The sequence below is a fragment of the Marmota flaviventris genome, chromosome 13, assembly GCF_047511675.1.
Source record: "Marmota flaviventris isolate mMarFla1 chromosome 13, mMarFla1.hap1, whole genome shotgun sequence".
Taxonomy (NCBI): Eukaryota; Metazoa; Chordata; class Mammalia; order Rodentia; family Sciuridae; genus Marmota; species Marmota flaviventris.
The window spans coordinates 60,813,592-60,827,000 of NC_092510.1; the positions used below are offsets into that span (position 1 = coordinate 60,813,592).

Sequence of the window (13,409 nt, forward strand, 5' to 3'; positions counted from 1 at the left end):
ATTAGTGGGAAAAGTTATGTATGGGAATTCTAAAAGACAGATTATGGCTAACTTGCCTATTAAGTGCAGTTTCCTCTACATGGAAGACATATTTTAAAAATCTATTTCAAGACAGGTAAAAAGATAATTTTCCCACAGTAATATAGTTTTCAATGTCAAAGCACCAAAGAAAAATTTATCAGCACAGGGAAAAAAATACCTATAATTTGTCTAATAGTCTAAGATAATGATAGTTAGAAAGTACTTTAACATACTTTCCCTTCATATAAAACTTTTCCAGATGTTTGCTGAGTAGCACCAGAAGAGCCAACAACATCACCAATTTTTATCCACCTTCCTTCACTAACACTCCACTGATAGGCTTCGACTCTGTCCCCATCTCTGATTAGACGAGTTTGTCCTTCTCTAGTACCTTAAAACAAAAATTGTAAGAATCAAAAGTAGAATGGCAGAGTAAAATTTGAAAACATTTAGAAAGAAAAATTTTAATACTAAAATTTATACATGAGATTTAAAAGAGAATTTTATTTTAGTAATAATTCTAGTAGAAAGTGACCAAAGGAAAATAATGGTTGTAAAGAAATTTTACGAAATAATACAAGGCTTAAAAAATGTGATTCTAAGCTGGGCATGGTGACACATGTCTGTAATCCCTCTCAGCTACTGAGAAAGTCGAAGTAGGAAGATCATAAGTTTAATGCCAGCTTGGGCAACTTAGCAAGACACTGTCTCAAAATAAAATAAAATAAAATATAAAAGGCTGAGAACATAGTTCATTGGTAGTGTACTACTAGGATGTGGGAGACCTCTAGGCTTAAATCCCAATACTTATTACCAAAAGAAAAAAAAAAAGATTCTGCTAGAGAGCTAGCAATTTTACCCACTATTGCCTTTGCATCCTAAGTGCAAACCTTTACAAAATATAAAAAGGCAAATAACATCTACTATCATAAAAGTAGCCTTGACCTCATGAGCATCCTAACAAATTTCAGATCCCCAGGGTTCTATGAATCTAGTTTTGAGAAGTGATGATGTAATGGGTCAGGGATATATCCATAAGATTTTACTTGAGATGACTTTTGTTCTTGGATTTCAAACTCAAATGATCCCTAACTTGTAGACATTACTATATTTGAATTCACTTTTGTGTTTAGTCTTTATAACTCTTTCAGGGAATTCGATTAGCCAAAAAGTATTACCTATGTATTTTTCAAGTTTTTACTATTTTTGAGCTAAGTGTTGAGATTCTTATTAAAAGGAAAAATTCCTGATGGGAAGCATCACTCAAAGTCTATACTGTGAGATAGGTGCAAGAGCAACATAGTTTCTCATAGCAGTTACCTGTGGTAATAAAAATTCACAAAAAACAGAATCTGGCAATGAGAATAACAATGAAACACTAGCAAAACAACATTTTCTCCCTTCTTATCTGTTCTTAGTATTCCCAAAGGCAAATGTGGTGACATTTTAAACTGCTATTAGAAACACTGCAATATTTACCAGGTTCATTCAGATGTTCCCTCCCAGGAAGCTGTTCAGCATTAATGTCCCCTAAATCACCAGTTTTGGAATCAATGGTTGCCTGAGAGAGCTCTTTTTCAAAAGCCTTGATTTCTTCAGCACTTGCTATCCGATCCTCTGATTCTGTAAACACTCTAATAATACCATCACTATTAAAAAAAAACAAACACAATGATTTTAAAAATCATTGCCATAGTATATCAACATTCCACACCTGAATGATCCAAAGCAAAAATTCATTTGTGAATATGAGAAATGTTACTATGTATTTATTTATAGCACTATACTGACCCCAGCACATTACTCTATATTATAAATTACTGAAAATGGACACAGAAATACATATTTAATATAACTTTTAAATATTTACTTACCATCATAACAATTACTAGAATTATGCAATTTACTTTTAAAGTCAACATTACATAGGTTTTTTTACTATAAAGAAGGATAGTGCACTGGTTTACTTTATACAAGGCTCAAAGACCCACCCTAATACTTATAAAATAAAAGATGTTCAATAGGGAAGCACGGGCTTTATTTACCTTACTAGTACTGAGCAGTAACCTCAATCAAAGAAAAACAATGGCCTTAAGTTTAGACTGCAAAGCAGCCCTCAAACTTTATTCCCGAAAAAAATCACTCCATTTCTATGGTTCCTCAATTCTAAATTTTGAAATAGGAGAGCCAAGTTAGCTACTTTCAATTGTATTCATCCCACTCAATTCCACAGAATCTTCTATGTAAATCAATTTCCCTCTTTCAATTGTTTTTTCTTCAACTTCTAATATGCTTAGTGGAAAATAAAACTAAGCCAACAAACCAACCCTTGACTTGGCAAAAAAAAAAAAAAAAAAAATAAGAGAGTTCTATTTCATTAAACCTGTATTTCTTACAGCTATCACATTTTTCCCATTACCTTCAATGCCAGAGTAATCTGTAATCCTTTCTTTCATCCATCTCTCAAACAACTCTTTATTTCCTCTTACGATTTTTTCTATCATTTTCTACCAAAGTAGGACATCAAAAGAGTTACTAATAACAATTTTTAAACTAAATCCTAATGCTTTTCTAATTTTCAATTCCCTCACACCTCTAGCATTTTCTTTTTTCCACACTGATGATAATCTCCCTCCAAAATCTCTCCTTTGCCATCTCCCTCCATTTCATCATCTGGATTCCTTTGTACAATTTAACATACTGGCCCCATCTATCCACAGTGTATTGCAAGATTCGGTTCCTAGTGTTCTCTTCTTCCTCTGTACATCTTCCCTCAGAAAAAGGTGATCAATAGTTTGTTTATGGCAGTTTTAGATAAATCTTTACCTTAGTTTCAGTTCTTAAACTAGGCTCCAACTGTCCATGATCTACTGGCATGGATGTAGCTGACCAACACTCAGAGGAAGTCTAAAGCCAAAGTTATAACTTTTGCACCAAATTAATTGTCCCACTTTCCCATTTTTATTGATGGGAATTGCCAGCCACCAAAAGTTTAAAGTATTATCTTTTCCTTTCATTCTTATTCTCATAATTTTTGTCTGAATTATCTTATTTATTTCTTATCCAGTGCCATTGTGGGATCACTGATTTTTAACTTCACATCTTACTGCTGCAGTTGATTTCTAGTTTGCTTTCCTGTCACATCACATCTAGTTAAATTTAAGATATATATTTAATGACACACAAGGTTCACTTTAATAATATCATTTCTTGCTTGAGCATTATAACACCTTAACCCTAAACTACCAATGTGAAAAACAGCTGGTTTTCAAGGTTTCCCACAGTTAAGCCCCATCATATCCACTATTTAATGTTCCCAGCCTTAGTTTTTCATCCTTTTCCCTCATCTCCTCTGAATATCACATTGACTCCATAGAAGCTTATATCTTTTGTTGGAAATTCTAATTTCCTTTCCTACTCATTAACCTTCAAAATTCAATTTGAATTTCTTCTTCTTCAGAAAATTTTCCCACACCAATTTTTACATCCTCTAACTTCTTTTACATTCAATGTTTGGACGGTACAACTTTTAGTACAATACTTGTATATCATGTATCATTAGTGTAATACATGTGTCATTAGTGTAATAGTTGTTATTCCTACTTTGTTCAATTAATGGAAATATGCAGTCTTCTCATTTCACCTGCTATTCCTATGGCTTACCTCTGTACACTCTAGTGCCTATCATAGGCCTAGATACATAAAATTTATTGACTGACTAGAATATAAATACCTCGCACCAACCACAATGTCACCATTGTCCAGCACACAGCAGCACCATATAGACTGAGCTGGAAGTCGGATTGTTTGAGCACATTCTCCTTGTTTCCAGATTCTCAGAGATCTGTCTTCTGCTGTTGTCACAAAATCTAAAATTAATGAAAATGGGAAAAAAAAAAACTTGTTTAGACATAAATAATAACCTTTATAAACAACATCTTTCTAGATATACAGATCTTTTAAATCTCAATGTGTTTTAAAATTAGTTTTAAGTTTTATATTAGTCAATTATATACAACTTCAAAAATCACGTTTTAATTCCTTCACATCTTATAAACTATACCATGTACCAATGAATTACAGAAAGTCATTCCTCAGATACTTGTGAACATTTTATAATACAACCACTAATCTGAATTAATATAAAGATGGCAATATAATTTTCTCCACTTGGGAAAACAGATACTTAGGAAATATTTAGTTAACAATAAGCTGATTTAAGTAAGCAGCCCTCCTGTCCTCAGCTCAAGAGTAGAATGAAATAACGCACAAAACAAAATTTTAATACAGAGAATACACTACTCTTACCTTTACAATTAGGAAAGACAGATATGCTATAAATATAATTTGTATGTCCATAATATACTTCAACACACTCGCCAGTGATTTGCCATCTTCTAATACTAGCATCATTTGCACAGGAAAGAAATTCTGTTTCACTCAAAATTGCCAAACCTCTTACACAGTCTTCATGCCCTGCATTAAAAAAAAAAAAAAAAAAAAAAAATGTATCCTATGCTCAATGGCTCCATAGAGTTTACTAAAATTATAAAACATATTAGCAGTAAAAACTGATTTTTCAAGTTACAAAATTTTCCTTTTTTCTATAGAAAAGCCTGGTAATCAAAATTTGTATTTCAGTTATGGCAATATTTTCTATTCTTCAGAAGTTATTTTGCTTCAATCACATTGTTTTCTAAATTATTTCCTAAAACCTTTCAGAGACAGTATTTTGACTCCAAAAATTCTTCATGTTCACCTGACAATTCCTTTTTAATTTTTTGCCGTAGTCCGGCTGCAGCAAACTAACCGGGGGGTGACGAGCAACTTGTGTAGGTTGATACAGCAGGAGTGGGAGCCATTTATTGTAGGACAGGAGGGGTATATATACCTTACACACAGCTTATCTTAATTAACATAAACTAGATACAGCAGTCAACCAATAAGGAATCTCCACACTTAATGGCTCGCTGGCATTACTTCACAAACCACTCCCTCTGCAAAATGCCAGGTGCCATCTTGACTTGTTTACAGACTCTAACAATTTTTCTTTAACAAGAATAATTCATAAAAGTCACAATATTCAAATATATCAAAATATATATTAAAAAGTAAGTGTCTCCTAAGTTTAAGGACAAAACATTTTCTGATGTTGTGACCTAATAAAGAAAATGAGAAAACAAAACTTTCATGTTCAGTATTTGTTGATTTAGATTCGTTATCCTAAATTAAAGACTTGATATATAAATTGTAAATACTGATGCAGAAAACAGAGGGATACTTAATTATAACTTATTATTTTCCACCTATAGTTACTTTTATGTGTATAAAGGGACTTTTTACTTTTATTTTTTTCAAAGTATTATCCAGGGTAGTGATGAACAAAAACTTACACCGAAATTAAATACCTCTCAAATAAATAAATCAATTATATTAATACTAGACAGCAGAGGGGCCAGGGCTCAATCCCCAGCACCAAAACAAACAAATTATTAAAACTTAGACAGCAGATACCTCAGTGTAGTTGTATTCTATGGAAACCCACAAGATTAAAAAAAAATCTAAATTTTATTATTATTAAACAATGTACTTCAACAAAATAAAGACAATAATGATGCTTTCACTCAGTTAAAGATTATACTGCTGACCTACCATCAGTAAGGATGCTTCAATTTTTCAGCCTGAACCTGTTAAAATGACAATAAAAAAAAAAAACACAAAAAAGCAAACACATTTTATAGCATATCAGACAACTTTTTATTAGTCCACACTTGATTGTTTTATGAGAGGGTTCATTATAACATTAGAAAAAATACTAAACAGTAACTGTCAGAAAATTACATTTGTCCAAATTAACTGGCTCATAAATACTGATATTTTTCAAATGTCATTTTTAAGCTTCTAATTTGTTGAGAAAAATATCATCTGACCAACTAAGAAGTAATAATAATGAAACAATATAATAAATTTAATTATAATTAAATTGTCTACCCCATCTTACCTGAAAAAGTCCTCTCACACCTTCCAGCCTTCCACAGCTTAATAGTTTTATCTGCTGAACCAGTTAACATTAAGCCCTGTTCAGGTAAAATCTTTACTGCCCATACAGCAGCAGTATGACCCTGTGGGTAAAATGGGTATCAGTTTAAGTTGCATAGAATTATCATACTTGTTTATTATCTAGAATATTCACACAGACATACTGTACCTGTAAGGTCATCATGCATTTGTCATTCAGCCAGACTTTAGCAGTTGTGTCCCATGAGCCACTAAGTAATGTCCCAAATTTCCCAGATGATAAACTACAAACTAGGGAGAAAAAGTCATTAATTAATACATTTTCATAGAGAAAAAATGCTTAACCTTGCAAATTATTAAAGTATTGCAATTTAATTTTTTATTTTGTAGTTGTAGATGAACAGAATGCCTTTATTTTATTTATTTTATGTGGTGCTTACAATCGAATCCAGTGCCTCACACATGTTAGACAATTGCTCTGCCACTGAGCCCAATTATTGCAATTTTAAAAACACTTTGTGAAGTGAATAGCCAACTGAGGTTCAACTCAATAGAGATGAAGAATGCAGTGGTCAAGAGCACAGGCTCTGGTGGCAGAATGCTTGGATATAAACAAACTGTGTGACCATTGGGATAATGATGCTTAACCTTAGATTCCTAGTCTGTAAAATGAGGGAACAGGACTAACTGGGCTGCATAATTCCTTCTGGCTCTAAGAAACAACCATAGGAAGATAATGCAGGTGATTTTTGAAACCCTGTATATGTAAATATTATGGGTCACTTTCAAGAAAATGACAAAAATGAAAACAAAACAAAAACCTGCAGCCAAGATCAAAGTTCAACAGTATTAGAATAGTTAATTAAATGTTTTACTATCTCAATGTAAAATTATGCAGGCTCAAAATCATAAATATTAAAAATTATCTTAGAGGGCTAGGGTTGTGGCTTAATGGTAGAGCGCTTGCCTACCAAGTGTGAGGCACTGGGTTCAATCCTCAGCAGCACGTAAAAATAAGTTATTATGTCCATCAAAAGCTAAAAATATATTTTTTAATTATCTTAGAAAAGGACGAGTATTCCAGAGAATCAAAGCAAAGCCACAAAGAATAAGGGTTGTAACCTCTCTTGTAGGATCAGGAGGAACTGATCAAAAAAATCTCTTTCAGAGTAGGAGGTTCTTGAAATAATCACTCCTTTGAATTTCAGAATGGCAATAGACAAGAAACTGCTATTTTGCACTGTTTCTTTTTCTTAATAGGAATGTTTGCTCTTCCCCATTCCATAATAGTATACAAATATGGGTGATATAGGTGCTTTTAGCTCACAGATCTCTGAATTAAAGAGGAACTACATATAGACCTGATGTAGAAACACCTAAACAACATTTCCCTGATTTTCAGAATACTATACATCACTTCGAAGTACTTAACTTTGGGCTTTATGCTGTAACTGGGTGGGAATTTGGACTGTTTGGGAGGTGGGTGTATTTTGCCTGCAGAAGGGAGAACAATCTAAGTAGCTAGGGACCAGAAGGCACACTGCGGTAGTTCTCCCTTTTCAAGCACATAAGGGGATGGTATTTTCCTCCTGTATATGAAGTTCTCCTTTCATTGCTGCAAGAACTGCTGAAGCACAAGTAAAGATAAAGCCCCTATCAACCTGAGTCTCTGAGAAAATCTGGCAGCATCCCTTTACTAATTCATGTTGAACATGTAAGGTGAATGAGATATATTCTGTATTATGTCACATCTGGGAATTATTTGTTACTATATTGTATAAGAACCTCGCCTACCCTGATTTATATGTTAAAACATTTGAAAAAGTAAGTGCTTCCCAGACCTCCTGCAACATATAAAAAATTGGCTACAGTTAAAATAGAAATTACAGAAATGAGAAAAAAGGGTCCTTAACTTTAGAGAAAATACTTTTTCTTTGACAAAAATAAAATTTAAAAACCAAGTTGATTAAAATTCCAGTTAAATTAATATTCTCCTTATTTTCTACTTTGTTTTAGAAACATTTAATACGTGACTTTGAAAATAAATACAATATACTAAGGTAAAAATTAGGTGGAAAAGGAAAGCAGGACAAAGAGTAGTAGGTAAAATCTGTAACATGAGGTCTTGAACGTGGGTTAGTGTTGAGCCTCTCTCTACACAGCAGAAGACAGAAACCTTGACTGAGTATCAACAGCTAAGTTACTGAGTGCTTACCATGTGTCCAACACTATAAAAAGTGTATTCCTGTTTGCAACAACTTCAGGAACCAGATATTGCTCCATTTAACAGATTAGGAGACTAAAATTCAGAGAGATTAAATTATTTTGATTTGGGGATGAAAAGAGGAGTGGGAAATGAGGTCTTGTTATATTCCATAGGCTGACACCAAACTCCTATGCTTAAGCTACCGTCCTGCCTCAGCCTCCAAGTAGCTGGGACTACAAAGTACCCACCACCATGCCAACGAAACTAGAATTGCATAACTAGTCTTTGCAATGAGAACACAAAACATCCTTATGATGCATAATGTATCCACATACACTTGTTCTTAGGAACAAACACTGAAAGATATTACTGTACAAATAAATACACGAACTTCTGTGTTTAGATGTTGAAATTAAAGTGAATTTTCCCATTTATATGAAAAGTTGCTTTTCAAATAGTTAAAATTCTTTTTTTAAAGACTGACTTAACACTTCTGTAATACTTCATTATTCTTTGTTTGTTTAAATTCAAGTGCCAAGAGAGCCAGTAAATTCAATCACTGGAATGTTCTATTATTACTGCACTTATGTACAGAGTACCTGAAGTGCACTGGAAATAGTTAACTTAAAAAAAAATTCTTCTTTTGGATCACTTTTCTAAGATAGAATAACTTACCTCTAAAACTTGTTTAAATGATGTGCACATTTATTTATTTATTCATTTATTTATTGTCTATGGCAGCTGTTGTACTATAGTGGCAGAACTGAGTAATGATAGTAGTCATATGGCTTGAAACTTCTTAAGACATTTAGTATGTGATCCTTTACAAAAAAGTTTGATTATCCCTGCTTTAAAGTTTACATTTTGCTATATTTGTAAATAAAATAGTATATCAAGAATTTCTTTTAAAATAACAGTGATAGAGGGAAAGATAAAAAAATAGGTCACTTGTTGATAATCTTTTAAAGCTATATAAATACATAGGTGGAAGGGATTATTATATTTTTCTCTCGTATATATGATTATGTAATAACTCATTATAGAATACCAAATTTGGGGCTGGGTGTGTGGCTCAGTGATGGAGCATTTGCCTATCATGGGTGAGACCCTGGGTTTAATCTCCATCATGCACACACACACAAAAACAAAACAAAACCCTAGTATCTATTTTGTATATATTTACAGATTTCTATAAAAAAATTGTAAAAATCTGTTTCACTCTGTGTGAAATATTTTACACATACAAACATTTTACAATTTTTTCAAAGGAGTTAAGTTTAAAATATTTATGGGTAATGTCCCAAATTATTCCAGCCATAAATATAAAAATAAGTCCGTGTAAATGGACTGATCAAGCTTGCCACTTCATAACAAAGAGCTGTTCTGCCATATATAAATCCAGAATCACCACAGAACCAGGAATATATACAAATTATGGAAAAATGGTATTTACAAGTTTAAAAATCTTCAATACTGATATTAGATTAGTAAATGCATTTCTTCCTGGTCTTCAATTTGCTGCAAAGAGATGACAGCCAAAAGATAAAGACATGTTCTACATAACTTCACTACACAAAATAGTAGAAGATCTAATCCATGAAGTATATTAAAATTATACAGCCTCTTCCTTTTATAAATAAACACTTTACTTTTTATATATAGGCTGGGGTGTAGCTTAATGGTAGAGTGCTTGCCTAGCATGCATAAGGCTCTGGGTTTGATCCCCACCATTGTAAAATAAAACAAAACAAATCATACACACACACACACACACATATATATACCAGCATATCAATCTTTAAATTCACAAGTAGATTTGGAACAGAGATTTCACAGAACTAAAGTGACCCAAAAAGTTTTGCACTATCAAGCCATAGCTATAGATGAAAGAAAACAAAAACTTGGAAAAAATAAATATGTAAATATTACTTTCAAGGGGATTAAAAACTTCAATTAGAAAAACACCAAAGTGTTATACTCACCAGTATTTTTGTGACCTTTCAAAATATAAAGAGGCACTGGACTGTCCAGTGAGAAAATGCAAATATTGTGGTCATTTCCTCCAGTGGCAATCAGTCCATGAGGGTACATGTCACTTGAGGGTATGATGCATACACAAGATACAAAATTAGAGTGGCCACTCATACAGTGCATTTCTGTAAAGCCCCTGTTAGGACTAGAAAAACAAGACAATTAATAGATAAATATTTGTCCTGTGCCTTACCCTAGAACATAACTGTCCAAGTATTCATTTTCATTTTGCATTCATGCTGAACTTTAGAGTATATACTACTTTACAAATCCATTGTTATATATTAAGTGAACTTGATAGGACAGTAGAAATGATCAAGTCTCAGTAAAAGAAGAAAGATGAAAGAAAAGTGAACAGAGCCTCTGCAACCTATAGGAAACAATCAAGAGAACCATATACATAAAGAGGGAGAGAAGAGAGAATATTTAAAGAAATAATTGCTGAAAAAAATCCCAGGTATGAAAATACACATCCAGAGAAGCTCAACAAATTTCAAGACACAGACACCCACACTGAGACACATTTCAAAGGGAGAATCTTGAAAGCACTAAGAAAGAAATAATTCATCACATATAAAGATCCTCTCAAGATAATGGATCTCATCAAAGCCTTTTGAGAGGAAGGTCTAGGGTACATAGCTCAGAAGTAGAGCAGGTGCTTAGCATGTGCAAAGCCCTGGATTCAATTCCCAATGCATGCACTGGCACATGCGTGTGTGTGCACACACACACATACAACTTTGGAGGCCAGAAGGAAATATATTGATACATTTCCTATATCAATATATTGATATAGGAAATGTATCAATATATTCAAAGTAGTAAAATAAAATTAAAAAAAACCCTTCACCCAAGAATCCTATGCCCTGCAAAACTGTTCTTCAAAAGGGAAGGAGGAATTAAAACTTTCCCAGATAACAAAAGCAAGGGAGTTTGTTACCAAGAGACTTTCCCCACAAGAAATGCTTAAGGGAGTCTTGCAGAGTAAAATGAAAGGAACTCAGACAGTAATCCAAAGACATATGAAGAAATAAAGATCTCAACAATGGTAAATACATCTAGTAATACAGCAGTGGTTTGCAACTCTATATTTTGCTTTTTACAATTTAAGAGACTAATACATTTAAAATAATTATTAATGTTTTGGAGTGCATAATGTATAGATGAATTTTTTTGACACCCACAACCAAAAGGGGGAAAAACAGAGTTGTGAAGGAGCAGAATTTGTATGTTATTGAATTTAACTTGTATAAATTCAAATTAGAGTTAAAAGTTTGGCATGTTCAATGCAATTCTTCTGGTAACTACAAAGAGAATAGCTAAGAATCTACACAAAAGGAAATGAGAAAGGAATTTAAATTTTTATTACAAAATATCAACTGAACACAAAAGAAGACAGTGATGCAGGAAATGAGGATGAAAAAGCTATAAGGCATACAGAAAATAAATATTAAAATGCTATCAGTAATGACTATAAATGTGAATGGATTAAACTCTCCAATCAAAAGACAGATGGGCAGAATGGTTTAAGAAATATGATCCAATTATATGCTGTCTACAAGAGACTCATTTTTGATCTAAAAACAAATACAACGGAAAATTCCTTGAAAACAGTAACCAAGAGAGAACAGGATTAGCAATACTAATATAAGACCAAATAGACTTTAATTTTAAAAAAGTGAGACATACATTATTATATATTAATAAAAATGCAATATGGCAAGAATACAAAACAATCATAGACACTTATACACCAGATAACAGGCCATCAAAATACACAAAGCAAAAAGTGACAGAATTGAAGGATAAATAGTTCTACTATAATTGCCGAAGACCTCAATACCCCATTTTCAATAATGAATAAAACAACCAGACAGAAAATAGGTACAGAAATTAAAGGTTTAACACAATAAACCAACTAGAACTAACAGAACACTTCGCCCAAGAACAAGACTCTTCTTGTGGAAAAGAGCACGATGATTTTTCTAATCAAAAAACTAAAACAGCCAGGGATGGTAGCTCATGCCTGTAATTCCAGGGACTTGCAAAGCTATTGCAGGAGGATTGTGAATTCATAGCCAGCCTCAGCAACTTAGTGAGGCCTTAAGCAACTCAGCAAGACCATGTCTCTAAACAAAACATGAAAAAGAGCTGGGGTGTAGTTCAGTGGTTAATGCCACTGGATTCAATTTCCCATATTAAAAAAAAAAAAAAATGTGATCCAGTTATCCCATTTCTGAGTATATTTCTAATGGAATGAAACCAGAGTCTTAAAGAGATATTTAGACAACCATGTTTAGCATCATTATTTACAATAGCTAAAATGTGGAAGCAACCCAAGAGTCTATCAATCAATGAATGGATAAACAAATGTGGTCAACACAAACAACAGAATTTTACTTAACTTCAAAAAGAAAGAAATTCTGACAGGTTCTAAAATATGAATGAACTTTTGAGGATAATACTAAATGAAAAAAGCCAGTTACATAATGATGGTTACCATGAGCTAAGGAAAGGAAGCATGGGAATTTATTATTTTAATGAGTATAAATTTTATAAGATGAAGTTATGAAGCTGGATGGTGGTAATAGTTGCATACCTCAAAAATATACTTAATACTACTGAACTTTATACATAAAAATGGTTACAAAACTAAATTTTGTTAGATAGCTATATATTTTATATTTTTTTAGTTGTAGATGGACATAATACCTTTATTTTGTGTATTTATTTTTACGTGATGCTGAGGATCAAATCCAGTGCAGCATGCATGTGAGGCAAGTGCTCTACTGCTGAGCCACAACTCCAGCCCCCTAGGTGTATTTCACCAAAATAAAAATAAATGGGGGGGGGGGGGGGATTATGAGCACTATAAATCTACAGAAATGGGGGAAAAGCACAGAACAAGAATAAGGATAACCAATAGAAAATCTTCATAATCAGTTGAATCATATGAAAAAAATCTTCAAAGGAAGATAATTGGTAGTAGCCAATTTTTGTTCACTTCATTTATGAGAGTTTTTAAAAATGTTATTTTGAAAACATTTATCAATAAGCCCAGAGAAAATTTTAAAATAATACATGTTTAAAAATCTATAGTATGGGTGGTGGGGTTAGTGCACATGTGTAATCT

General features: G+C 32.7%; 1 protein-coding gene across 1 annotated transcript in view; it reads right to left on the reverse strand.

Annotated features, from left to right (window-relative positions):
* Plaa (phospholipase A2 activating protein) overlaps positions 1 to 13,409 on the reverse strand; it is a 32,543-nt gene that overhangs the window by 14,806 nt on the left and 4,328 nt on the right. The window contains exons 2-8 of the mRNA XM_027931031.2: positions 10,228 to 10,421; positions 6,230 to 6,330; positions 6,023 to 6,143; positions 4,330 to 4,497; positions 3,755 to 3,890; positions 1,501 to 1,670; positions 255 to 412 (exon numbers count right to left, since the gene is read on the reverse strand). Coding sequence (XP_027786832.1) covers positions 255 to 412; positions 1,501 to 1,670; positions 3,755 to 3,890; positions 4,330 to 4,497; positions 6,023 to 6,143; positions 6,230 to 6,330; positions 10,228 to 10,421 — 1,048 coding nt within the window. The remainder of the gene's footprint in view (positions 1 to 254; positions 413 to 1,500; positions 1,671 to 3,754; positions 3,891 to 4,329; positions 4,498 to 6,022; positions 6,144 to 6,229; positions 6,331 to 10,227; positions 10,422 to 13,409) is intronic.